This window comes from Aythya ferina (assembly GCF_964211825.1).
Source record: "Aythya ferina genome assembly, chromosome: 18".
Taxonomy (NCBI): Eukaryota; Metazoa; Chordata; class Aves; order Anseriformes; family Anatidae; genus Aythya; species Aythya ferina.
This window is the reverse complement of record NC_140317.1, coordinates 2,244,180-2,269,833: the sequence shown is the minus strand read 5'-3', so window position 1 is coordinate 2,269,833 and position 25,654 is coordinate 2,244,180. Positions and strand designations below refer to the sequence as shown.

Below are 25,654 nucleotides of genomic sequence, written 5' to 3'. Positions count from 1 at the left end.
GGGGCTGTCCCAGGAGCACCGGGGCTGAAGCCGTGCCCAGGCCTGTGAGAGCAGCTGTGCCCATGGGGTGCTGCTGGAGGCAGCGCTGGCACAGCCCTGGAGGGGGTGCACGGAGCCAAACGCTGGAGGCTGCACCTGGAGGCCTCAGCCATGTCCCCAGGCACAGCTACATGACAAAATACAGCCACGGCCACCTTTTCTGCAAAATCCACAGATTCCACATTAAAAGAACTTTATTTCTGGAAGATTACTTGCTCAGCTTTGTCACGTTGCTGTTTTTAAACTGCATCACTATCCGTGTCACCTCGGTGGTATGGTACACTGTCCTATTGAAACATGCCATATAGATTTTGAATAAATAAAGCTACAAAGCCCAAGTTATGTACAAAGATCTTAGGCAAAGATATTATGTTTACAAACCTATGTACAATAAAACAAATGTAAACAGTCAAATGCAGCAGAGGATGCACAGGAAAGGATCATACAAGCCCTAACAGCAACGAGTGATGTTCCCACCGCCCTTTCGCTGGGGGCAATGTGTTTTTTTCTCAGCGCTTGTAAATAAACAAACTTAGAGCTGCAGAGCCAACGGAATGTGATGGACCAAACTGGGAAGATCTTTTTAACCTACTGATCAAACCCCAGCTGGGCTTGCTGGTTCATTTTTGAAATCCACCAACTCTGAGGCACATAGACAGAGAACTCGCACAAATACATTGCTTGAAAGACCCACAAGGTACACAGTCGCCCAAAACTGTCACAGAAGCCTGCAAGTGACACTGTAAAATCCAGTCATATATTACACAGATCTGAACATGGTTTCGATGGTTATGGGGTCCTGGGAGGGGGCATGTCATGGGCAGGGCAGCCCATGGGCTTAGCGGCTTCCTAAGGAGCTGAGTGTCTCTGTGTGGAGGCAGGGAAGGCTTGATGCAGGGGGCGGCTTCCCAGGGCTGGGGGCGTTGGGGCGCAGGCACCCCACAGACCCCAGCTCCTGGCAGCAGCCCCTCGGTGCTGCCCCGCTGCCCGATGGGGCTCAGGGCTGGGCCTGGGCCAGGTGGCCACAGGGCTGCTGCCACCCCTCTCCTTGCCCAGCCCCAGCCCCAGCCCCAGCCCCAGCCCCAGCCCCCCACTGCTGGGGCTGCACAGGCAGGGCTGGGGCTGCGCTCCTCCTCCCCTGCCCACACTGGGGCTTGGCTGGAGGCAGACACACAGCAGCTGCACCCTGCACAGCCACAGTTTATTAAGCTACAGTAACTCAGTTACAGACCCAGACCTGATCCCCAGATGCAGATGTCTTGCCACCTCCCTCACCTTACCCCACATCTCCTTTGAGAGGTTGGAGCCTGCTGGGGAGGAGAGCAGCTGCGTGGGTAACTGGCAGGATCGTGAAGGGGGCAGGCAGCGAGATGGGTGGCCTTTAAGAAAAGCAGCAAGTGTTTCTGTCACGCCAAACCTAACTTAGAGAAGAGATAAAGTGGCAGGTCAAGGAGCACCTGGCCGAGGTTTTGCAGCCCCTGAAACAGAGCACTACGTGGCTCAGCTTGTGCGACACGGCGTGGGGCCAAGTCAGAACATGTCCACTACAGCAACAGGAGGAAGTTAACTATTAACAAGATGCGAGGGGCTGTGAGCACAGGGCTTCCTCCAGCAGCAGCCAGGCAGGGACTGCTGCACACCACAGGGCAGGTCGTGTTCCAGCAGGGCGGGAATGGGGAGGAAACTGAAGCAGTTCTTCTCTTGGTGGGCTGAGAAAAGCATCCGCAAGTCCAAACACAACCTCGCGCTGACTCATACGCTCAGGGGGAGCATGCCAGGTGCTGATGAAGGTCTGGAGGCTCCCAGTCCAGGGGAACCTTGATCAAAGCCGTTTACTGCCCTGAGAAGAAACAAGAGACAGGCAGGTGAGTGACAAGCAACCCCAGGAGCTAGTCCCGTTCACCCCACCCACCACCAGGAACTGGAAGACAGACCCACCGCCTTCCTCCTCAGCCCCCTCACAGCCCCCTCCCCGAGACACAACAGGGACAGGGCAGGGGCTGCAGGGGGAGCCGGGGGGCCCCAGCCTCAGGGGTACGCCTGCACTGCGGGCCTGGTCCCCCCACAGCTCCCCTTCCCCGGGGGGCTGCCAGCTGCAGCCACTGCCAGGCACAGAGGGGCACGGTCAGGGGCAGCTGCAGGGCCAGCTCCAGCCAAGCCCCCGCGTCCATCACAGATGGCTCTACGCAGGCTCTTGTAAAGCAGACAGGGAAGGAGGTACGTGTAGATACACACACATACGGGTGTCCACACGCAGCTACAGAGCAGCCACACAGGGGAGAAGGGCTCTGCGAGGGCCAGCTGCAGATGCTGCAGCACAGCAGAGGCTGGGGGGCAGCCGGGGCTCCCCTGCAAACCCCCAAATCCCCAGGAGCCCAGGGCTCCCCCCTCCCAGAGCTGCTGTGGGAGGTAAAGCACGCAGAGCCTAAAGCACGCAGAGCCTGCTCCCTGCGGGCTGGGAGAGGAGCACCTGGCTACAACAGCTTCTCACTCCCTACGTGGCTGACACTGACATCTTCTCTAATTAGGCTCAACTCACAGCACCTGGAGCTCCACCATCACCACAGCCTCACGGCCAAGGAGCAGTTCAGTTCTTTCCCTCCCTCTGCCAGGACAGCTCGCCCACCCCTGGCTGCCCTGGAGCGAGCCCCTCACCCCTTGTGTGCTGCCAGCCCCAAGTGGGAACAAAAGGAAGCTGGAGGGCTCTGGGAGGAGGCAGAAGCAGCTGACCTGGGAGCTACCTGCTCTGAGGCCTCGGGCTGCACCCAGGGCAGTGCTCAGAGGAGCACAGCCTGGTGACCTGCCAGCAGTTCACATGAGCAGGGCCTCGGGGCTGGGACAGGCTCACGACTGGCCCCAGGACAGACGGCTGTGGGTTCCACACAGCACTGGTCCCGTGCTGCTCACACTCACCGCTGACCCTACACCTCCCAGGTCTGGGCTGTACAGACCCTGCCAACAAACCCAGAAGCAGCTGCTGTTGTGTTGGACAATTACAGAACCCTTCTGGAAGGGTTGAAGGATGAAGAGCTCAACTGCACTCTCGCAAGCAAGGTCAGATTCCCAAGATAACCTGGGGCTGTGCTGCAGGGGCTGTGCTGCTTCCCACACCAGTGCTAAAGCAGGGAGAAAACACCTTTTCCATCTCCTCCCCACTAAGCTTGAAATTTTGAGCATTACTTTGATACATTTCAGAGACAAATGCCTCCAGGAGCGCCTGCAGCAAAACACTGGAGGAGGCTTAGGGGCAGACGCATTTTGCTAACTGATTTGAGTGAAGGGGCAGGAAGCCAACCTCCTCCCGACATGACTCTGCAAATTACTTATCAGCTAGAAAGCTGCTCTGCCAACTAGACAGGGGAGAAACAAAAAACAAATAGGATTAAAATGTGGTAGTTTGCTTCCTTTTGAACAGAAAACTGATGTTGAATAGCAGCAGCATGGAGGGGTCATGTCTGGCGAGTCACGTTAAACCAAAGCTCTGCAGGTTCGTCATGGTTCCCTGGGCAAAACCCAGAGCCCTTCTCGTGACACACAGACGCTGTCCTGCTGTGCCCTTGCTCCATGTGCTGTGTGCCCTGCCCAGGATGAGGTGGGACAGAAGTGATGGCCGTGTCCTCACAAGGCAGCCATCAGCTGCACCACGGCATGAAGCCGAGGGCAGCGCACACAGCGGGGGCTGCATCCCCACGGGGCCCCAGCTGCACTTGCTGCCCCGCACTGCCTGAGGGATGCGTTTGAATTAAATCCCAACACCTGGCATTTGTGCATGGCACTACACCAGAGACCGGCCAAGCCAAGCAGCATCCACTTCTGGTATTGCTACTTTTGGGGCACTGGCTGCTCCCAAACAGGGTTTCACCCTGTGGGGAAGACTCTGCTGCAGCCACCCCCACCCAACAGACCTGTCCGTGCAGGCAGCTTCACCTCTGAAGGACTCTGGGCACGTCTAGCCCTCCCCAGCTCCTGCTCTGAGGCTCATTTGGCAGCGTGGGCCCTTTTCAGTCTCCCAGAGGTACACAGACAAGGCCAGAAGCCACGAAGCCATCGGGCACTCTGCACAGACACCACACAGCTGTGAAGGGACCCAACCTAAATCACCGGCATTACAAATAATATCCTGAAGCCTCAGACAAAAGGGAGAACGATCCCCGATCCCCATCTCAGAGCCGGGGGCAGCAAGGGGATGAATGCTGCAGCCCCAGTGCTGTGCAGCATCCCCCATGCTGGGGCAGAGGCCTGTGGGCACCCCCAGCCTGCCCAGGCACTGCCTGCAGCTCCTGCCCTCGCGGAGCGCCCTGCTGCCTGATGCACTGGGGAGAGGCCAGGGACTCCCTTCTGTGTCCTGACCTCACTCTCCAAAGTGGGACCAACACCCTATAACCTATCTTTACAGAAAAGCTGTTTTGCTGTTTCAGGCAGGTGTGATGTGGATTTGCTGGCAGCAGTGCGATGAGAAGTGGTGAGCATGAGGACATCGGTCACGTGAAGAGGTGCCAGCACTGTCCAAGATGGGGAGTGCTCACAGCACTACGATGCACAAGGGAGACAAGCAGGCTCTCTGATGAAGATGGAGAAGATTAAAACCTTGTTTAGAAGCTTTGTGAGGTTTCCCCATGATTTGCTAATTAAAAGAATATCAAGACAGAGCAGAGCGCTCGTTCGCGGCAGCAGCTTCTCCCAGGATGAGCTCCCAGTGAACCCGCACTGTTCCTTGTGTACTGCTCGCCCAGACTTGCCCTCGGTGCAGAAACAAAGATCAAGCAGCAGCTTTGAATCGCAGGAAGCCAGTTCAGTAAGTGGGGCACAGAAAAAGGCTCTGAACAGTATCAGCAAATGAGGGGATGCTGAAAGCTGGCATTATGGCTCAGTTTATAGATGTTTTACCAGCCATGGACTTCTGTTGTTAACAAAAATGCACAAAAGAAATAAGTTAGCATTACTGCAGTTAGAAACAAAGGAAAATAAGTTAAGCAGAGCAACTCTTAAAGAAAACTGTAGTGTGGTGGATGACTACTGACCAACGAGAACAACTTGGGAAGGGAGGTCTTGTACTCAGTCTCTGGGACAAAATCCTCCACCATGACACACCCAGAGCCGGGAGGAACACGCACATCGCTCCATGCTCGCCGCTCCATCCAGGCTGACACACACATGGAGTGACCGCACACAGAGCTGGTGCTGCCAGGCAGCCCAGGGACCTGCCCTGGGTGATAAATCCCAGCCAGGTCGCTCGCTTCCTGCTGCCAGCACTTTCCCCAGTCGCTCAGACCCGACCCAACACCCTGCAGTGCCTGCCCGGTGCTCCTGCTCAGGGCCCCTCAGGTCAGGCTCTGGTGCTTCCACCTGCTCTCTGTCCTGTGATTACTCAAGACAGACTTTTACTCACTGATCTGTATTTCGAGATGTATTTTGTATTTAGCACAATGTCTCTGGAAGTCCATCAACCCGTAAGTATCACACAGAACCTCACCAGCAGATTGTCTCACAGCTGAACAACCCAGCCCAGGGAATACACCGATGTGGTCAAAGCACACTTGGAGCCCAGCTTATCAAGGAGCACGAGGAGGAGGTTCCCAGGCAGAGCAGTGCTTTAGCTTTACACCAGTGCCCTGGGGTCCTGCTCCCACTGCCAGCAGGGCAGGGGGCTCACAGCCCTGCTCCTGCCCTCCCCCTGCTCCGCAGAGCCCTGTGCAGCACCTTGGTGCCTGCCTGCTTTGCCATGACCACAGCTACGGCAGCTGAGCAGCAGCCAGCCAATGTCCAATGCAGTGCTGAAGGAAGAACATGACCAAAGGGCAAAATTCACAAAGTTTCAAAATGAAGATTTCACCAGTATTTCAAAATTCACTAAGTTAGCAGCAATGCTTTGTCCCATATCTCTGATGTGTCTGGTTCAGTCAGAAGCATGCAAGTATTGAAGAAATATTAAACCAAGAAAGCAAGCAGCACTCAGTCTTATAGTTGCAACTGGTCACAGCACCAGAGAAGTTTATCTAAAGTAAGGAGAAACAGAGATTACAGCCTCAGGCTTTGCTCATTGCCTATTAGTTCATAACGCTAGAACTACGTCATGCAGTTAGCACAACCACCAACGCTGCACCTCCAAGCACCAGAGTTAAAACGCATGCAGCTTATCATGTAAATGAATTCATTTACCCATGACCAAGGTGGGGAATATGACCTTTTCACGCCTAGTGGAGAAAAATTGAAACAGTTTATGCACACACTACAGACATTCTTGGGCATAACCCTGGATGCAAGCAGCGGGGAAAAGCAGGGGTGCTGAACCAACCCTCGCCTGCTCTCTGCTGTGACCCCTGCGTAAGGACGCTGCTCTGCACAGGCAGGGGGGGATCCCTCTTCAGTGACCACCAGCACCCCCACCACGCTCCAGTGCTGAAGTGCATGACCCAAATAAAAGCTTGGAGCACCTTACGGGATGTGGATTTACTCAGCTGCACCTGGTGTACCCACATTTAAGAAGGTTTCCTCTTTTCCTGGGATTTTTTTTCTTTTGAAAGGAAGACTAGGGAACAGCAAGAAGACCCAGTTCCTTTCTGATGTATTACAATCAGGGCTGGGGACATCAAGCAGAAGCACTTTTCGCATTTAAACTTTAGCTTGCTTTTTTTTTTTTTTAATAGGGTATTTCTGTGAATCTACTGGGCTAAGAATAAACACCAACTGCAATGACTCTGACGTGCCGGAGGAGCAGGGTAGAGGCCAACAAGCAGTTCGTGCCCCAAGGAACAAACACCCGGTCTTGGCTCGCTGCTGTCCCAGCTCAGCTGTTCTAGTGCCAGGCCTCTGCAGAACCCATCAAGGTCAGAACCATTTTATTCCCCAACTGGATCAAAGTTCGTAACAATTAAGAACAATCACAACGATTACAATTACAAGAAGCAAGCATCTATTGGAGAATGTTCTCAGGTGCTGTTCTGCTGGGTCCTGGTGCCTGTGCAGAAAGATCATGTTCCTAAAGGAACGACTCTGGAGGAAACTGATCTTATGCTACACTTGGTAGAGCACGGAAAAAGAAGAAAAGCAGTAGGTAAGTCCTGCCTCCTCCAGTTCTCCAGCAAAGCTCACTTGCAAGCCCAGCTATTCTCCAAACATCCCCCAAAGTGACGCTGAAGTAACTGCTCCTATCCTTGCTCCCACCACACCATCTCCTGCACGTTGAGCTTCCTGCTCAGCTCTACTCAGCAAGCAGAGAGCAGGTGTTTGAGGAGAGATGGAGGTTCATCGAACATCTTAACCAACAAAATGGGAAAGTAAATGGAAGTGTAATGACGTGACTGAATTACCTCTGTCACAATCCCACCACCCAGCAACTGGCTGTTCATAAGGCAGCAGCTGCAGATTGGACCGGGTCTACGAGCACACGTGGCTGATTCAGGCTCCAGCGACAATTTGGGGCAGGGAGGAGAGTACAGGGGCTGGAGAGAAAGGAGGAGAAGAGGGGAGAAGAAAGGGCACTCCTCAGCTCAGCCCCTCGTGCCCAGCCGCTGTGACGTGCAGGGGACCAGGCACCACCAGCAGGCAGGCACGGTGGGGCCGAGCTCACCGCAGTGAGGGCTCTGTCCAGGTACTGGTGCAGACAGAATTATTCAGGCTTTACACGGGAACGGTGCAGTGTGCGTGCAGCACAGACACCGCATCACCCCCAGACCACGAGAGAGGCAGGAAGACAAAGCGAGGGGAAGGGGCAAGCCCCTGACCCCAGCAGCACATACGAGAGGAAGAGAGAGAGAGGATAGAGCCCAGCAAGGGTCTCACAACTTGCAGGTGTGCACAGTCATTTCCATGCACTTTTCTAGCCTGCTAACATCCTCCGAGTGTGCTGTAGAAGTGCTCTACCAATAGGCTGCCTTCCTAAGCCTTTTTCAGCTCCAGCCTGCTCTGAGCTGCAGGCAGCCAGCCCAGGTAACAACTGTGATGACAATCTGGATAATTAAAAGTGACCCCCACCCCAAGCAGCAATCAGCTTATTTGTCACACCACAACTCAATATAGCCATGCTGCCTGTTAAGAACAGCTCTAATCTCCCCCTAGCACTATCCTGACAGCTTGCACACGAAATGAAGCCTGCATTGAAAGTGTGAGCACTGCTGTGGGGGATGCGTGGACCCCGGTCAGCCTCCCAGTATGCAGACAACCCTGACGTCTGTCCAATTTGCAAATGACAACGACCTTGTTAAGTATCTGAACACTTCCTTTCCAAAAGCAACAAAAAACAGTTGCTCTAAGAACTCTGTATGCCAGTTTCTAAGCAGCAGCTTGCCCTGCTACCCACATAGCAACATGATTCAGCTCACAGGAGAAGAATTGCAGAAGCCCAGCTTGACTGTTGTCTATATGGCACTCTTTAGGTTGCTAACAGCTCATTTAATGCTCTAAAATAAATTCTAGATTGAGGGTGTGCTGAAAATCAGCATTAAAATTGAACTGGCTTAGGGTTTAACAAGGAAGACTAGCACCACGGAGGGAGCATGCAGGGTGTTTAGCCCGGTGACACCCAGCACAGGTTTCAGTATCACCGAGTAGCACCGGAGGAGCGCTCGGCTGCACGTCCTGCCCTGCAGTGCTGCTCACCCAACCACAGGGACGGGGAACGTCCTCCTGCTGAACCACTTCCCCATACGAAGGGAAGTCACGTGAGAGTGGTTTTTCCTGTGAAAGCAGTTTCTGGCCCCCCGGCTGATGCGCAACACAGCCGGGAGGAGTACAGCTGCCCCTTCCATCAGCCAGAATTACACAATCAGTGACATTTTCTTTTCCACTAGTAGAGGGGGAAGTAAAAAGAGGGCCCCACCCTCCAAGCGAGCCTGTGCTGCCCACACTAAGCTGTTCGTACCGAGGGAATCTCCAGAGTTGTGGTTAAGGTACTCCCCACGCACCAGTAGCTATGGCAACTCCACCACTATTTCCTTGAGATCCTTCTGAAGGCCGTGGTGTCCCCACCAGCTGAGAGATGAGGCAGCAGAGGGGCAGAACTGGTGCTGACACCCTACCAGCTGAGAGGTCACACATTTGCTTTTCTCTTTACCTTACCTAAGTCTACATTATCCTTGCTTCTCTGTCCCCTTGAGAATTTGGCTCCACAAATTATTTGTCTTATTGGATGAAAGCTGCGGTGGGCTAAAAACAAGCCCAAAAAACCCTCCTGCTTCACACAGCATCCTGAAACACACTCCCCCCTCCTTTAGTGTAAAAATAAACCCTGACTTACCCTTTGTCGAAGAAGGAAGTATGTCCTGGATGAGGGTACTTTGCACCATTGCTGTTTATCATGCTGCTGTTAACATTCCCTGAAATATAGGATTTCCGTGATGCCTGGTCCTTTGCAAAATTTCTGCAAGCAGCTAATTTGGATTCTAAGGCCTGTGAAAGGAGAAAAAGTAGGATTAAGAAAAATGTTTTGCTGCTCAAGTTCAGGCTTTGACATGACCACAGATCATCATGATCTGTGTGATCACCCCAACGTAACCATCTTTGGCAAAAACTGAACTAAATGGGAACAAAGCTGTCATTTTCTGTCATCTGTCCATAATTGAAACCCACACAATGAGATGCTGATGCTGACTGCCAGGCACATTTTGCTTCCATCAGGGCTAGGATTTTATAACATATCAACTCCCATTTAGGTACCAAATGTAAAAAGGTAACTTGGCAGAAGTTACTGAAACCTCTTGCTTTAAGAACTTGAGTGAGGCTGGCGTAAACTAACCAGAGGACTCAGAGAACCAAAAGCAGAATCATCAAGTTTTGGGAGTGACCGTACATTTGGAAAATTGGAATTTTTCCCAGGACAATGTCTTCTGGCATTTCTTTCTTAATCATTGTCTGAAAAACATGGCTAGTTTCTTAATCCTCCCTGATAATCTTCGGCAGAAGAGGTGCTACTGACACAGCATAAGACAGCAGCAGAAACAAAGGCAGCTAAGCCCATCCTCAGGGTTTCTACCTCATCTCTACTACTTCCAAGCTACCCTGGAAAGATCTTTTTCCCCCTATGCAAGGTAACAGACCTTAACAGACCTGCCTCATCCACTGACTCCTGGCAGGAAGGAGACCCAAATCCTGATTCTCTCCTCCACTTCAGTACATCACCTGCCCTTTCTGTCATTTATCACAAACCGAGGTTTAACTTGGTAAGACTGTCTGGTTCAGCAGAAAAACCTTGCAATTATTTGCTATTTCCACCCTGCACGTGTATGAATTCCCACACTCGCAGGCACATGGAGACAAAATTTCAACTCCATAGTATATGGGGCTGTGTCAGATTCCATTCAGTAAAGTACTCCATTAATAACTTACTGACGTACTAAGAGAAAGGGAATACTAACATCTTCTTCTAGAAACCCCTTTAATCTTCCTTAGTGACTATATATAAAGATACCTATCTATCTCTTGGTCTCAAAGCATCTTTCTACTGGAAATATCCAGTGTGATCTGCATCAAGTAATTTGCTGTCTCACAAGCAAACAAGAAAGCTGAAGGGAACTTCTTGGAGAGAAAGGGAGTCTGAGGCATGGGAGAAGGTATCCTGCGTGTAGCCAGCCCAAAGAAATCCTGAACATCCTATAATTATTACTAAACAAATGCATGAGCTGGAATTCTGCATCACTAGCAGAGCGTGTGTTTAAGAGTAGGCTGGGAAAGAAGCATGCTTATTTGGCATTTCCTGTCCTTGCAGAGTAATCACACAGGATTGTGATTAAGCTCCCTAAATCCCCTGCAGACTCTTACTCACAATGATCCCATTTTAAACATGCCACTCCATAACTCTGAGTCGTCCTGTTGCCCTTTCAAACCAACTTTGAGCTCACTGGCTCCAAATGTAAGCAAAGATGTCATTTTTAGCTCAAACTTTGCTAGAACTATCTTGACTGCAGCTATTTCTGTTTTCCTCATTAACCAGAAGGGAGAGAGGAAAGCCAGCCCTGAAGGCTAGGCACCGAGGCTACCCGTGTTTCCACTCGAAACACTAACCACTGTGGCACTTCAAACAAGCTTCTCATAACTCAAAAGTCACGTCTTCATTCAACTGGAAAGCCTGGCATCCTAAGCAACACCGTAACAGATGTTTAAACCACTTCTTCCCTGCTTAGAGTTGTAATCCCTTTAAAGGCTCACACATTTCACTTCCCGTTTAACTACATAGGGGGAACATTTGGCTTTCTCCTGATTTATTTTTTCCCTTTCTTACCCAAAGGGCTCTTTTCTAAAATTTATTTCATTTTTCAGCAACACTTGCAGATCTCCTCAGGCACAAGAAGAAACAGTGACAGTCTGATTTCAGCTCACCTGCTGTGACATAAAACAACTATGCAGTGGACACCCCAAGTCTGAGGTTCAGTTCTGAGCCCTGGTCTCATTACAGAGAAAGCTGCAGGACCCATTTGAAATATGCACAAGTGCCTGATGATGTCTAGCCCAATGTACCAAAACATTGAAGGTTCTTTTTACTCCAAGTAAAAATTTCATCAATAAATCTGGCATCAGAACTTCAGCAAACCTGCTCTACCAATCAAGATACTTAAAAATATATATATTATTACATACTAAACACTAAATGTGGATGATTTGGAAGAGAGACATTGGAAACTACAGCATGAACTCAACATGGGCCACAGCCATCTTTAATTTGCTTACAAGGATGAGAGCTCAGTGATATCAGCACAGAGCTAGAGATACTTCAGTACAGAGCACTCACCCCCACTTTCCGTAAGAGATCTCCCACAATGTTGAGTGCAGATATTCTAGCTGAAGGAGTAAGAGGGCTGGTACCAAATCCGTTTGGAATAGCTGCAAACAAACATGTTTGATTATGTGAGTTGCTATGTGCCTTGCTCCTCCTCCACAGTTCAATTTTTAAAATAACTTCAGTATAAAAGGGTAAATCCAAAATCCTACTGCAGGCTCTTCATACAGTTACTCCATGGTAACACAGGCTGCATAACCACTAGCCATGGAAAGAATAAAAGCTTAATTCCTGTTCACTGCCTCCTTTTCCATTAGACCTACATGCAGAGTTCATGCACTCTGCATCTGCAAGGCTTCTGCCTGCAATCTATCTAATCCAACCAGAGCTTCCCTTGGAATCTACTCTAATTTAGAAAATAAATGTCATAATCCTTGTGATTGTCCAGAGCCTTCCAGATGGGAAGAGGACTGGACTAACATCCTACTGCCTCACAGAGAAAACAGCACCCCTGAACGCAACTGTGGTAACAAAGGCAGTCTAGACTATCACAATTACTACCCACGATTTACCCACCACTGCTACCCTGCACTTAAGCTGAAATATCAGTCACTGCACTGCCCTGCAACCCCAAACGTGCTCTACTGCAGGCACCTACTGCAGAGTACAGTCCCTACCACCCCAAAGCAGTAGCTCAGCTTCTGAATCTTTCTTTTCCATAGCATTTGCTCATGACACTCAGTAAGCAGGCCTGATGCTGGCCCATGATTTAAAAATGCAATTTTTAAATTACATTTATGTAATGCCTGTTGGATCCACATGTACCATGTTTACTTAAACATGTGGATCATATACCACATGATCCGCATGTTTACTTAAAGTTTACTAACAAGGACCTGGTCTGAAACTATTTTTGACAAGCAGAGCATAATCTCAAACAACTAGGCACAGCTTCTAGGAACTCTACCTTTTGGGGAAGGAAAACTATTTTCTGATCCTTTTCCAACAGGTGTAGCTGGCAAGGAGAGAGACGCCTGGACAGCTGAATCCATCTTTTCACAGTCTAGAGTCGGAGAACTAGGTGCAGACTTTCGGGTGACTTCTTGTTGCCTTTCCCGTACCGCAAGCTCTTGCCGCAAGTCTGAAGTTGGAAGAAGGAAAATACAAAAACCACACATTATATTAGCAACAGATTTCTCTAACATGCTAATCGTTTTTTGAGAGGGGAAGAGGGAATACTTTGTAACAACCAAACACCAATTCACTGTTGCTGGATTTCTCCAGCAAAGACCCCCATCTCAAATCAGACAGCTCAATACCAGCACCTCCCATTACAGCTGGATGTAAGGAGGCAGCAGAGATCCCCCAGCCCAGAGAGCTGCACGGCCCCAGAGGGCACAGCAGGTGACTTGACCTCAGCATTCTTCCCCACTTGTAGTTTGGTTCCATGGAAAGTGTGCTTCGAAATACTTAGCTGGTTACAAATGCCTGCTGAACTGCATTCAGCTTCTGCTCAAATAGAAGCTGGGAAAACAGATTAATGACCTAGTTTTGTGTTTCTTGTGTTATTTCTCCAGTTAATTCACAGGACTGCACACCAGCCAGAGACAGTCAAAGGGCTGTATCCAGTGTTTCTTGACTCCTCAGCAAATGAAAGAGCAGGCTGAAGAAGCCAGTAGTCCAAACGAAAGAGAATCACAGAATACTCTGAGCTGGAACTGACCCACAAGGATCAAGTCTGTTGTACAATATGGCTTTTAAGTTATCCTGAATTTTTAGGAAAGATTTTGAGGAAAACAGCACAACTGAAATGAAATCCGATTTGGATTCCTAGAAGAGTATTTGTGGCTGTTCAATCAGAAATGTTATATTTGACTTTGATACCATATCTGTTCTTTTAGTGCCTAGCATTCCTGCTTGCTTACATGGGAATAACATGCAACTTTTCTATTCCAACAAACGCTAAAAATTTGCAAAGAACTCATCCAAGACAGAGGATGTCTCATGTGATGATTCCCCCAGTGTTCTAGAAAATAATCCCCTAGGTTTTGCTGTCTTCTCCAGTATTATTGCCCTAACCCTAGACTGCAATACATACATATCTTCAGAAAATTCTTAATCTCCCTTTTCACATTTATTATAAATAAAACTGTTTTCAATAGTGGCTTTCAATTTGTGAGGCACAAACTTGCTCCAAAGAGGCTCACGAAGAACACCAACACAGAAATCCCAGCCTACTGTCAAGTGTATGGCCTTACAGTCAGATTGTTGTTTTCATTGAGGAATTGTTTTAGAGAGCTTCACTTTGGAATGAACATTGAAAACACTAAACTACTGCAATGGAAGGCTTTTGAGCAGATTGTCCCATTAGAGAAGTCGTGTTCCCCAACCATTAAAAAAATAGAATACAAATAAAGTTTCCCCCATGTCCTCTATGTGAAACACACCAGGGAATTCCCAGCTTGATTATAACCCAGAAGACTATCTTAACATCTCTGATCCTACAGGTCTAACCACAGTCTTTACTGGAATATCTTTAATATGCCAGGTGATTTCCAACAGATTTAGAAAGTACACAGTAGACAGAATTTTTAAAGATAGTTGTTTGCCATTAGTCATGCATTTTCCTGTCATCTCCTGTATTTTCCGTTCCTATACAAGGCACAAAACCACAGACAGTGGGATCTTTTGGAACACAGTACTCAACTCTGTTAGATCTGCGAAACAGTTTTTTTTCTGGTCACATTGGTTAAAAATTCTGAATGAATCTGATATTAATTCAGCCCTACATGAAGATTTTATTTTTTTGCTCTTAGCTACAGTGAACATACAAAGAATAGAGAAAATACTGTTAGTAAGCAAATCCCAATGCTTACATTACAATACCAGTTTGAGTGTCATTACATGAGCCTTTCTATAAACACAAGCTTTGGATGCTACACGTCTCTGTTAGCAAGCCAACAATGTCCCAAGACACAGAAGTAATCAAGAAAGCCATACCTCTCGCTTCATCCTTTAATCGCTGTACAGAAACTAGCAAAGATTCCTTGTCATCCAGTTCACTTTCTAAAAACGCATTTCTCTCAATGGCCTGGTTCAGCCTTTGTTCAAAGTCCTCCAATGAAACTATTGTTGCCCTAGAAACAAAATCCAGAATATTAGGTTCTTTGGCTCAACTAACATAAAAGTGTATTCAAAAACATAATAGAGGAAAAATGTTAGCAGGGTCTACATTCAAGTTAGTCATCTGAAAGCTATGGAAATGCTTCTCTGAAAGGACTAAAACTCCAGAGAAGCCAGGGATTGAGATGAAAAGAACACGATAGCATCTGGCTCTCTGAGATGTACCAAAGAGCTGGAAAAGAGCCAGTCTAGCGCACCTTGCTCCATTCTTCCCAAGCCATTCCGCAAAGCCATATATTTTATCAGTGAGTCACCTCAGGAAAAACAGGCAACAGCCCAGAAAGCAGGGCACTGGGATATTCGTTCCATGATTTCAGTGGGACAACTCATATGTGTCAAAAGTTAGTCATGAGGTTAAGAGCCTTGTGGAAACAGGGCCTCAGCTCTTAGATCTTTTTGCCAGATAGCCGGAGGCTCATTCCTGGTCCTACTGAATCAATGGCAAAATTCCCATTCAGCAAAACGGAAGCATGATCGACTCCAAAACTGGGCGTTTCTAACAGCAGCCTGTTCATTTTGTGCACTTACACAGGCCACATTTGTTCCCCACAGTCATTAAGCTGTTATGCAAGGAACAGGAGACTCCTTTGGCCTGTTCAATTTAAAAGGGACTATGTAAAGCACTAGCTTCTTACTTCAAAGGGGCTTTGAGCTACAAGGATCACAAATACAAGTCACCCAGCTGGTAGTATCAAAACCAGTGCACTGGCCTAGCTTGCTCTGAGCCTTCTTGTACTGCTCAGTTCTTACATGAGCATGAAGCATTTTAGGCTTTCCCACTAGCTTTTCTTGATGTAATATAACACTACCAGCTGACGGAGGTAAACTCCAGGAGTAAAGTTGCACTGTACAAAGAATCAAGCATTTTTTTAAACCATGTGCTTTTTTTTTTCCTCTTTAGAGAAATAAAGTGATGAATCTGAATAACAAGGAAAAGATCTAGTGAATACTTTAAGGAAATCAGAGGACTGCAGCCTTCACCTCTTTGCACGTTCCAAGTCATCGTTGGCCTGTTCCAACTCCCTCACATACTTATGTAGCTGATCTTTAATGGCCCTTGTCTGGCTCAGGTCATCCTCTAACAACGACACTTGCTTGTAGCTTTGTGCATACTGGTGCTCCAGTTTCTCCTGAAAGAAAGAGAAGTAGTGAGATAAACATCAGTAGCATACATTCTCCAAATTATCAGCGGTAAAACTGGGCAAACAAAGTGAAATACTAGCTGCAGTCTGCTGATCTGGGATTACTGGTAACACACAACAAAAAGCGTAAAGGCAGAAGGAACATACTCTGAACATCAATACTGGACACAGGATAAAATGACAAACACCACATTGTGCATTGACTTCTCATCACAACCCAGCTGGCTGTTCAGAGATGCATCCCTGCATCTGTTCCTAACAGCCTGCACTGACAGCTGCTCTGATGCCTCAAACATCTAGAAAAACAGAAATCTAACTGCACAGCCTCCCCTTCAGTGCCTCTCTCCCCTGACAATAGCCACACTGTTACCAGAACGCATCTGATGTCTCCATTACAAATGAGAGCCACTGAAATCTGTTACAAAACCTCCAGGTCCACAAGCTTATCTTTGAGATACTGGAAGAATCAAGTCTCAAACACACTCTCACCAGCTCCAGAGGGTACAGACAGGGTCTTATGGAAGAACTACTGACCTTAAAAAACACATACTGGCCTTACAGACATAACCAGGACTGGATATGTGAACAAGTAATCCCCAAAACCCTATTTCCATTAGGTAAGTTTTCCAACCTTTGCCTTCAATAAACTAATCTGAGGTTACCAGAAAATATACTTTTCAAGACCCTGAAAGAATTTGTTAACACAGAGGGGTTAATTAAAATGCACCATCTGAACACACACATCCTTATGCAGTTCCTGTCTTCACAGATATGGCTGTTAAGAATTAGGAATAAATCTCTCAAAGATGTGCACAAATCACCCATCTTCAGCTTTCTTTAAGGTCTCATAAAACCAAGGAGACGTTCTGGAAAAAAAAATAAAAAATTGCAAAGAAAGATGACAACGCAATGGCCTGACAAAACATACTTGTGTTGTCCACCCTGTTGCTATGCTGATGTTGCCTGGGTAAATAATAAAGCTACCACTTGGCAAAGCCTAGAGAATTCAAATAAACGAGCACAAACTCAATGACAAGAGTTTAATGATGTGAACAAGAAAAATTCCTCCAGAAATTTCTCTGGTAGGTTGCTGCCTTATTTGGAGCACATACTGGAGATCCTCAAGACGGGATCTTAAACAGATGACTCCTTTACTTCATTTGGATATTCAGTGGCCAAGAACAGAACAGACAACCTAAAATAATATCCAAGACATATCTGTAGGAGAGGCAATGCCATTACAGACAAGACCTACCTTTAATGTTTCCACTTCATATTTCAGTCTTTGGTTATCTGCTTGCAAATCCCTATTCCTCTGCTCGGCTTGCACTAGCTGTGCCTCCAACTCAGCTTCTAATTCTCTGCTTCCCTCCTGAAATTCAGCCAGCTCTTCTCGAGCTTCCTGGAAGCTGTAAGGAGACAGTTTTGTCAATCGAAAATGCAGCACCTCTCAAGTTAAGACAAAGTCCATGGCTCGTTAAAAACAATCAGCTGAAAAAACACGAGTTTTAAAGTACTTAAGCGTCATCCACAGACCTCTGCAGGGGAAAATGAAAAACAGGGAATAGAGAAATCACATTAAGTTTAGCTATAAAAGGAAATTCACTCCCTAACATCAAAAAAACCCTCAAACAGCTACATTAAATACATGTGCAAATACAACCTTATCAAGGCTATTTCCAGGAATCACAGAACCTGATGAATACTTTGAACTCCCCTAGCTTTCAGTCTAGCAGACTTGACAGAGTCACCAAATAAAGTGAGTTTGTAACCTGATCTGGTCAGACACTAACAGAATGAGTTACTGTATTTCTGCACTACCTGGAAATTTAATGTTGCTGAAAAGCATTAAGCTTTGAATCTTAGGGTTACTTAAGCACTTTGGAAGGAAGCCAGCACTTACTAACCTTGTACCACTGCAAGGTATTAAATTGCTAAAAGCAGCCACTCCGCATACTTCACTTATTAATTTTTCATCTTTACCAAACGTCATAGCTCAGCTCCTAGCAAGCTGCAGAGAAAACTAACAAACTTTAGGAAACTACATACCCATTGGCATTAAAGGGAGACTTTTCTGACACCCAAGAACAGCCCAGGAAACCCCACATGTGAAGGGGCCTGCCCTTCAGATTCCCACTCCCATCCCCATCCCCAGGAAAAAAAAAAAAAACAGCCAAACAAAAAAGCAACTTGCACGTTGGGCTCTTTGGGCTTGAGAGAGGTTTCACTTCTATTGCACACAGGTAACACTGAGTGCAAGAAAAGCCTTCCAAAGAGAACAAAAGCTGGGAGCCTACAGTCATTTTTTGTAACCAAAAAGCCTCGTGCCCCCTTAAAACACACAGTGGCACAAACACAGGCTGGACGATGAAGTACAGTGCATTTCAATAAATGGCAGCAGCCACCAAAACAGTCACTTTTTATACCAGTAACTAAACTGCAAGAAGCCCAAGGGACCAGTAATGATATCATCAAGCCCAAAGGCAGCTACTTGCAATAAAATGTCAAGTTACTACTCAAAGCAGCACTTTAATTATACAAATATGCACATGATAGCAAAAGGGGCTCTTCTCTTGCTCAAACATGCCCAAAACATAGCCTTGAATTCCTGGCATGGTAGCACTAAGGAACACTGCGCTTCCACAAGGATGGGAACGTAAAAGCTGGATTTAAAGCTGGAAATAAAGAGCTCTTTTTTAAACAGACACCTAATACTCATTTTGGTAAAATCTTGCAGAGAAACAGATTAAGCCACATTCTGATCATCAAGAACTATCTGCAAACCTACAACAGTACCTTTGTTTGTACTTCAAGGAAAGCTCTTTCCAATACGCGGTTTCCTCCTTTGGACTTGAAAAAGTTGGGATTTCTTCACTGTCCATGATCAGTAGGTCCCTGCAGGGCACAAACACAAGAATGTGCTCAGGATAGGCAGACAGGCCCCGAAACTGCTGCTGGGCTTCATGGCATGGCCTGGCAACAGCATCCAGGCTTGGCACTGGCCAGCAGGATGTTAATGATCATCACTCAGCAGAGACCTGCCGCAAGTAATGAAATATCATCCGGCTTCGGGAAAGGCTTGTGCAGCAGCCTGAAATGAGACCAAAATTGTCGGCTGCGTGCTGTAGCTGTCACTGAAGCATTAGCTAATGCCACGTGCTCATTTAGGACCACCACTGGTAAGGACATTGAAGTTTACAGCTATCACAGTTTCCACTTCCATTTGGAAAATGTTCTAAGAGGTTCTGCCTGCTGCCCTTCCTGTTATGGCAGCAGAGACACGAAACAAGCAAGCCCAAACGCTCTGAGGTCAACAGCCAAGGAGCTGTGCTGTGGGCATTAAAACTCGATTTACTCTTCCCAGGTTGAGCCCAAGCTCATTTCTGCTTCCGTACCAATGAGGCAGGTGCCAGCAGCCACCCTGAGACTCTCTGTGCCCTCCCCAGCCACCCTAAAACAGCTCTCCCCAAGCCCCATGCCCCCCAAGGCCAGCAGCTCCTGCCAGGGATGTCTCCGGGTGGGTGGCAGCCGCGCTCTGCAGTGCAGGAGCTGCCCCCGGGGTGTCACGCAGACATTTGGGAGCTCTCTCCGAGCTCCCACGCAAGGCAGTCATTTCTCTCCCCCCTCTCCAACACCCAAGACTCCAGCTCGGTTATGAATTCCCAGAAAATAAAGGAATAAGCTGAAACCAACCTCTTTGCTATGGCAGAGGCTTCAGACAGCGCTTGCTCCAAGCTCACGCTGGCAGATTAGCCAGTAACAGCTGACCCGTGAGTCCCAGCCTTCCCTCTGACAGCCATCAATAGCCACTGCTGTCCCTCCAGGCCCAGCCGTGTCACACTGACACGTCCTGCATCGCCGTGACCCACATTTCAGCCACACAGAAGTGGGACAGAATGCCCCAGCGCTTTCATCAGAGGGCAGCCAGGCTCATTCCCCAGCCTGGTCCTTAGCTCACAAAGCGCGGCACAGCCGCTCTTCAGCCGGGACCGCAGCTGCCACCACCCAGGGCACGGGACCAAACTCACCCTGCGGGTGCTCGGCACCTCAGAAGCACCCCGACTGCCTCCCTGTGCTTCCTGCACCCCACGCTGCTGTCAGGTCCGAGCTGGCCATCATCAGCCAGGCCCCCACGCCGCTGACACCTGACCGTGTTTCCTCTCCTACAATGCCCTGAACTGAGCACAGCACACGTGAGGCACCGCCAGCCCTCCCGGCACATGTCTGTCCAGTCCTGCTGTCCCTCCAGACAAACATGTCTTTGGCGTACGTGCTTCAGCTGCTGCACCTGTTGGCAAGGCAGTTTAATGGTAACCCAGGAACAAACGGCGCCCCGTGCAAAGTGCCTGTTTACGGTGGATGCGGAGCCCGTGAATCACCTCCCGAGCCGCCAGGGTTTCACAGCCGGCTGCAGCAAGGCGAGCAGACGTTGCTGTGGCTCAGGCACACGTCAGGCAGCTCCTGGGCTGCTACGCTGATTTGGGGGAAGAGAAAGCGATGAGCAGTTTGCCTTGGTTACCACTGTGTGCTGTCCGTAACACCAGTCCCACACGGATCACACTGGAACCACTTCAGTACAAGTCTCCGGACCTTCCCCTCAGTCTCTCCAAGAGGGCCAGCTGAGAGCACAGAGCAGCAAGAAGCACGTTTTCCCCAAAACAACACCTGAGGTGTAGCGCTGAACGGGGTCAGCTCCCAGTGCTCCGGAGGAGCCCTTCTGAAGACGTAACCCACCAGGAAGCCCCACGTCAGCAAAATTCAGGATGCGTTGAGAAGAAAGCTAGCATGAGGAAGCGCCTTGCATCATTTCCTAGAAGCAGGCGCCACAAGGCGCGCCTGGGCCCAGGACTGCTTCCTGCTGCGAGGGTGGGGAGGGCAGAACATGGGGGTTTCCACCCCTCATCCAAGCACCACTTCCCTGGAGACACCAAAGGGAGGAGACTCGCCCTGCGGTACCCCAAAGCCGGCAGCACCCCTCGTCCTTCACCACTGAGGTCTCAGAGAGGGACGGCGCCGACCTTCCCAGGCCTGTCTGCGGCCCCTGACACATTTTTTAGGCGGTGGCAGCTCGCACCCACCCCTGCTCAGGGTCCTTCCTCGTGCCCAGCTGTCAGCCCTGATTTTTCACCTGCCTCCTGCCCTGCAGAAACACCTCCCTCAGATGCCAACATGCTAAGCTCTAGCACCCACAGCCTGGTTTGCATGCACGATGCTGTAGCTCTTGCTTTCTCTCACGTGCACGAGGCCAAGAGCAAGCTAAGAGCACACACACTACACAAACACGGCAGCTTGGGGCCAGAACACTGCACTGAGCATCAGGAGGGGCAGGCAGCTTCACGGTGCAGAAAGCAGCCCCCCAGCACCACCAGGGCACGAGCGCCCAGCCTGAGGCACGGACGCGTGGGACGGCATCACCCACGGCGTGCCAGGGGCTGGACAAGGACGGCTTTGCTGCTGCACGGCGCCAGCTGCCCGGCTCGGGGCTTTGTGCGAGGGGCTGAGCCGCAGCACGCCGAGCCCTTCCCATTCCCGGGCTCCGTGCAGACGTGGCGCTGCCAGAATCGAGCCTTTGACAAAGAACACTGAGGCTTTCAGGACATGGACAAGACAATGCAGCAGCGTCTTCCAGGGAAAATGAGAGCAGGCTTCTGGTGATGCCCACTCGGCATTCATTACAACAGCTCAGCATTCATGCAGCGCCCTGGGAAAGCTCGGGCACGCGGGCATAGCTCCAGGTCCGAGCAGCACTAAAACAAGAGCTGTGTTCAAAGCACCGTGGCTGCTTTCAAGCCCCCAGTACGCAGTCACTGGGACCGAGTAACTCTCCTCTTAAAATGGAACAACTTTTCGATGCTGTGATTGTACACACACACACACACACAAAAAAAAAACAAAAACAAAACAAAACTGCAGCTTGTAGGTTAAGGACTTCTCTAACTGCATCTTTTTCTTTTTTAAGATGGGACAAACGTGGTTTCCTCACCTCCAGAAGCATCCTGCCAAGTGGGATGCTCAGTATTTTCTGAGCCCCACATGTGCCAGAACAAACTGAACTACCAGCTAGACAGTACTTTCCTCAAGGACATTAATGGACCTTGCATTCAAGGCCAAACTGAAATCTTCAAGGAGCCACCTCTCAGCTGAGCCATTAAAACACAAACACAGCACCTTAAAAAAAGCTGCCCGGGCTCCCCATGTGACTGGAGGCTGCAGCTCGGGCTTGGATCAGATGTCAGAGCACAACACAAGGCTCCACACCCAGCGCAGTGCTTGGACTCCTCTCTGCCCCTTCCCACAGCTCAGAAGCTGCTGCTCCGACCCTCAGCTCATCACAAGCTACAGAAGCACATCCAAAGTGACTCAGAGCCGTGCTCAGACGCAGCTGTGATCACCCAGCACTTCCAGAGAGCACTCACCGAGGAGAGGGGAGGCACAGCAACGTCACCGAACACACCAAGCTGCGGTAAAAGGCGTCCCACATCCACGCTTCACTTCCTGACCCACCACCAAATGTGGCACAACCACCAAGTGACCTTTGGAACTGAGCAAATACCCACCTAAAATAGGACCTGGCAGAAATCCTGCCAAGGTCACATCCGGCCTCCAGCTCCCTAGGCTGTCAGAGCCCTGGAGGGGCCGGGTGCCTGCCCCTTGGTGCCGGGAAGGGCTCTGCCAGGAAGCGTCGCTGGGGCCCAGCAGGCAAACCCAGGTCTTCCACCTCTTCCCATCATCTCAGAAAAACAGAAGAAAACTTGTTTCTGCCATTTCTGGTTGTCAAATCCCAGGAACCAAGAGGTAACCCCCGAGCTGGCAAAACTCTGGATTTGTTTATTTTATCTCAAACCCAATTTTGGACTTAAAGCACGGCTGGGCACCTGAGCACTCCAGAAAAAAAAAAGAAAACACAAACTTGTGTTGTCTTTCACTTATAAGAATATAGAAAACAAGCAAACAAACAAAAGCCGTGGATTAGGTTTCTCCAATCAATTTGGGCTTGTTTTTCTCATCCTGAAATAGGAGCTGGAGGCATTTTCATACGCGTGTTGGAAGGCTGCCTGCTTCCATCTCTGCTTCGGAAAGCAAACCTCTGTCTTTTCCTGCAGTACTATTTTTGAACTGAATGTTCTCTGGTGAACCACAACAAATGCCTCCTTGCCTCTTACAACAGCAGCAGATGAGCTTTCGGGAGGAAAAAAGAAGTCAGAGAGCACAGCGTCAGCACAGCACTCCCTCCCTGGCCGTAACCATCAGTCCTGCCTTTCCAAGGTGGGCAGCACGGCAGGCAGGAGAGGACCAAACCTACCCGCAGGATCCTCAAGCCAGGCTCAGGATAGAAGCCTCTGGAACAGCCAGACACCGTCCAGTAAAGCCTTTTCATCCTGACAGCCACTGTGGAATCAGCCTTATTGATGTACTACAGCCAGCCTGTTTTGCACACATGGCCAAGGCTTGCACACCTGGCAAACAGGATACCTGCTGGGGGAGGCAGGGACATCCACCCCCCACCCCCCTAAAGCAAAACCAAACCAATGTTGCCACATTAGCCAGCCCTGCGATGCAAGCAGGGAAAACAGAAGGAAGGCACTAATATGGGAAGCCTCTTTTCAGAAATCCAGCTACAACTACCAAAGGCATCAGAATTTCCTGTTAAAACCATTGTTTCCTTCACACACCTGGCAGTGTCAGACAACCTGCCTCTGCTTGCTCCCAGCAGCACCACCGAAGCATCTCCTGCCCAGAAGCAACAGCCTCACCCGAGAGTTTAAGGCAAACACAAAGAGCCTGTGACAGAAGCCGGCAGAAGTCCCTGGAGCCTCCCCATTATCTCAGCAATTAATGCCATCCCCATGATGAAATTCCCTGGAAAGGCAGTGGCCAGAGGGCTACGATGCTTTTGGTCACTGTCAAACAATGAGTGACTGGGAAGCTTGAAGGGAAGAGCACTTGGCGCAGGTTTCTCCTAAGGTGAGGCAATCCTCTGTTGCCTTTTAAATCCCTTACAATCCGGCAGTGCCAGGGAGGGAAAACCTTTCTGAAAAAGGCCACCCAGACACAGGTCACAGGCTGGCCATAAGCAGAGGGACTCAGGTCCCTTCAGCAAACACTCAACGAGATGAAAGTTTTAAAGAAATCGCCGAGCTGTGCTGTGATCGGGGCAGTGAAGCTCAGCGGGCTGTCCCCGCAGAAGGCCCCTCTGGGGGTACAGCCCTACTGGGGAAACCACACTGCTGGCAGCGGCTCGTCCTGCCCCAGGGCGGGCACAATGCAGTGGTGAAAACGCACTTTGCTTGAACGCACGTCAATTTTATCTCGATTACGTTCACGGGGACACAAACATCTGAACACTGTGCGGCTCTCCTTTTTTAGTCCAACTCCCCCCACTTCTCCAAAATACCCGTAAGAGGCTGAAGGCACACGGAGTGCTTCGCTCCCTGCTTTCTGGCAGCCTCGTGCCAGCCGCCTCCAGTGCCAGCTCTCCCCGTGGCACCAAGGTCACAGCCCCACCACCAGCCCCATGTTCTCCCTCCCCGGCAGCGGGGCTGTCACCTCACACAGCCGCAGCTCCACACGAGGAGGAAAGGAGGGTTCGAGCCCCGGGAGCCGGGGAGGAAGCTAAACCCGCACGGACACACACCCGCACCTCTGTACCCTCGGTAAGGGGCAGGACCCAACACAGCCAGAGACACCCCGAGGGCCCCGGGCACTGCCCGTGCCACTGCGCCCCCCCCGCCTGCCGCCACCCGCGCCGAGCCCGGCAGGCCCCGGGGGGCAGGGGCAGGGCAGGGGCAGCCCCTTCGGGACCCCCCCCCCCCCCGTTCCGTCCCCTCAGGGGGCCTGGGGGGGGGGGGGGGGGGGGCAGCGGCTCGCGCAGGGCGGTGGCCGCGCAGCCCGGCCGGTCCCGACAGACGCGCGCTGCGCCCAATAGCAGGCCGCGGAGCCGCGCCGCCGGCCAATCGCGCGCGCGGGGGGGCGGGACGTGCCCCGTTGTCAGTTGGCAGCCAATCGGCGGGGCCGCGCCGGGCGCCCCAGGGCCCCGGACTCAGCCCCGCAGCCCCCGGCCGAGCCCCGCAGCTCGCCCCGCAGCTCCCCCCCCCCCCCCGCTCCCCGTCGCTCCCCGTCGCCCCCCGGCCCTTGTCCCGGCCCTTGTCCCGGCCCCGCCGCTCACCGGGGCGCATCGCCCGCCGCAGCCGCCCGGCCTCGGAACCGCCTGATCCGGGCACCGCGGGGCGGGGCCACGTTATTACGCGCGGCGGGGGGCGGGGCGAGGCGGGGGCGGGGCTACGGCGCGAGTGGGCGGGGCTACGGGGCGAGGGGCGGGGCTGCGAGGGGCGGGGCGGAGGGGTGGGGGCACGGCTCGGGGAGGGGGCGCAGGGGGGGTGCAGGCCCCCGGGGGCTGCGGGTGTGCTGGGAGGGGCCTGGGGCGGGCTGGGGCCCGTCGGGCTGTGAAGGGAGTGGGGTGCCCCCATGTGTCCCAAGAGCTGGCCGGGTGCCTGCACTGAGCGCTGGGGCAGGGCGGGGGGGGGCTGCTGTTCCCCAGGGGTGGCTGGGCACAGCGCGTCTTCTGACACACACAGAGTCA

General features: G+C 50.7%; 1 protein-coding gene and 1 long non-coding RNA gene across 5 annotated transcripts; one reads left to right on the top strand and one right to left on the bottom strand.

The window, feature by feature from the left end:
* Positions 1-195: 195 nt before the first annotated feature.
* On the bottom strand, positions 196-25,331 carry NDEL1 (nudE neurodevelopment protein 1 like 1). Of its 4 annotated transcripts, none has more exons than XM_084491808.1 (9): positions 25,241-25,331; positions 18,871-18,969; positions 17,330-17,483; positions 15,914-16,062; positions 14,750-14,886; positions 12,717-12,890; positions 11,762-11,853; positions 9,275-9,426; positions 196-1,879 (listed from the first exon to the last, which is right to left on the bottom strand). In XM_084491808.1, the coding sequence occupies exons 2-9, from the start codon at positions 18,954-18,956 to the stop codon at positions 1,792-1,794; spliced, it is 1,032 nt and encodes a 343-aa protein (XP_084347934.1). In that variant the 5' UTR covers positions 18,957-18,969; positions 25,241-25,331; the 3' UTR covers positions 196-1,791. The 4 variants fall into 4 exon arrangements, with proteins under 4 accessions (XP_084347934.1, XP_084347932.1, XP_084347935.1 ...); XM_084491806.1 differs by lacking the exon at positions 25,241-25,331 and adding an exon at positions 6,199-6,233; XM_084491809.1 differs by lacking the exon at positions 196-1,879 and adding an exon at positions 4,602-4,939.
* LOC311420678 lies at positions 4,452-13,738 on the top strand. Its single transcript, XR_014684465.1, has 3 exons — positions 4,452-4,834; positions 6,687-7,093; positions 13,327-13,738. It is a non-coding gene; the product is annotated as an uncharacterized lncRNA (long non-coding RNA).
* Positions 25,332-25,654: the final 323 nt, after the last annotated feature.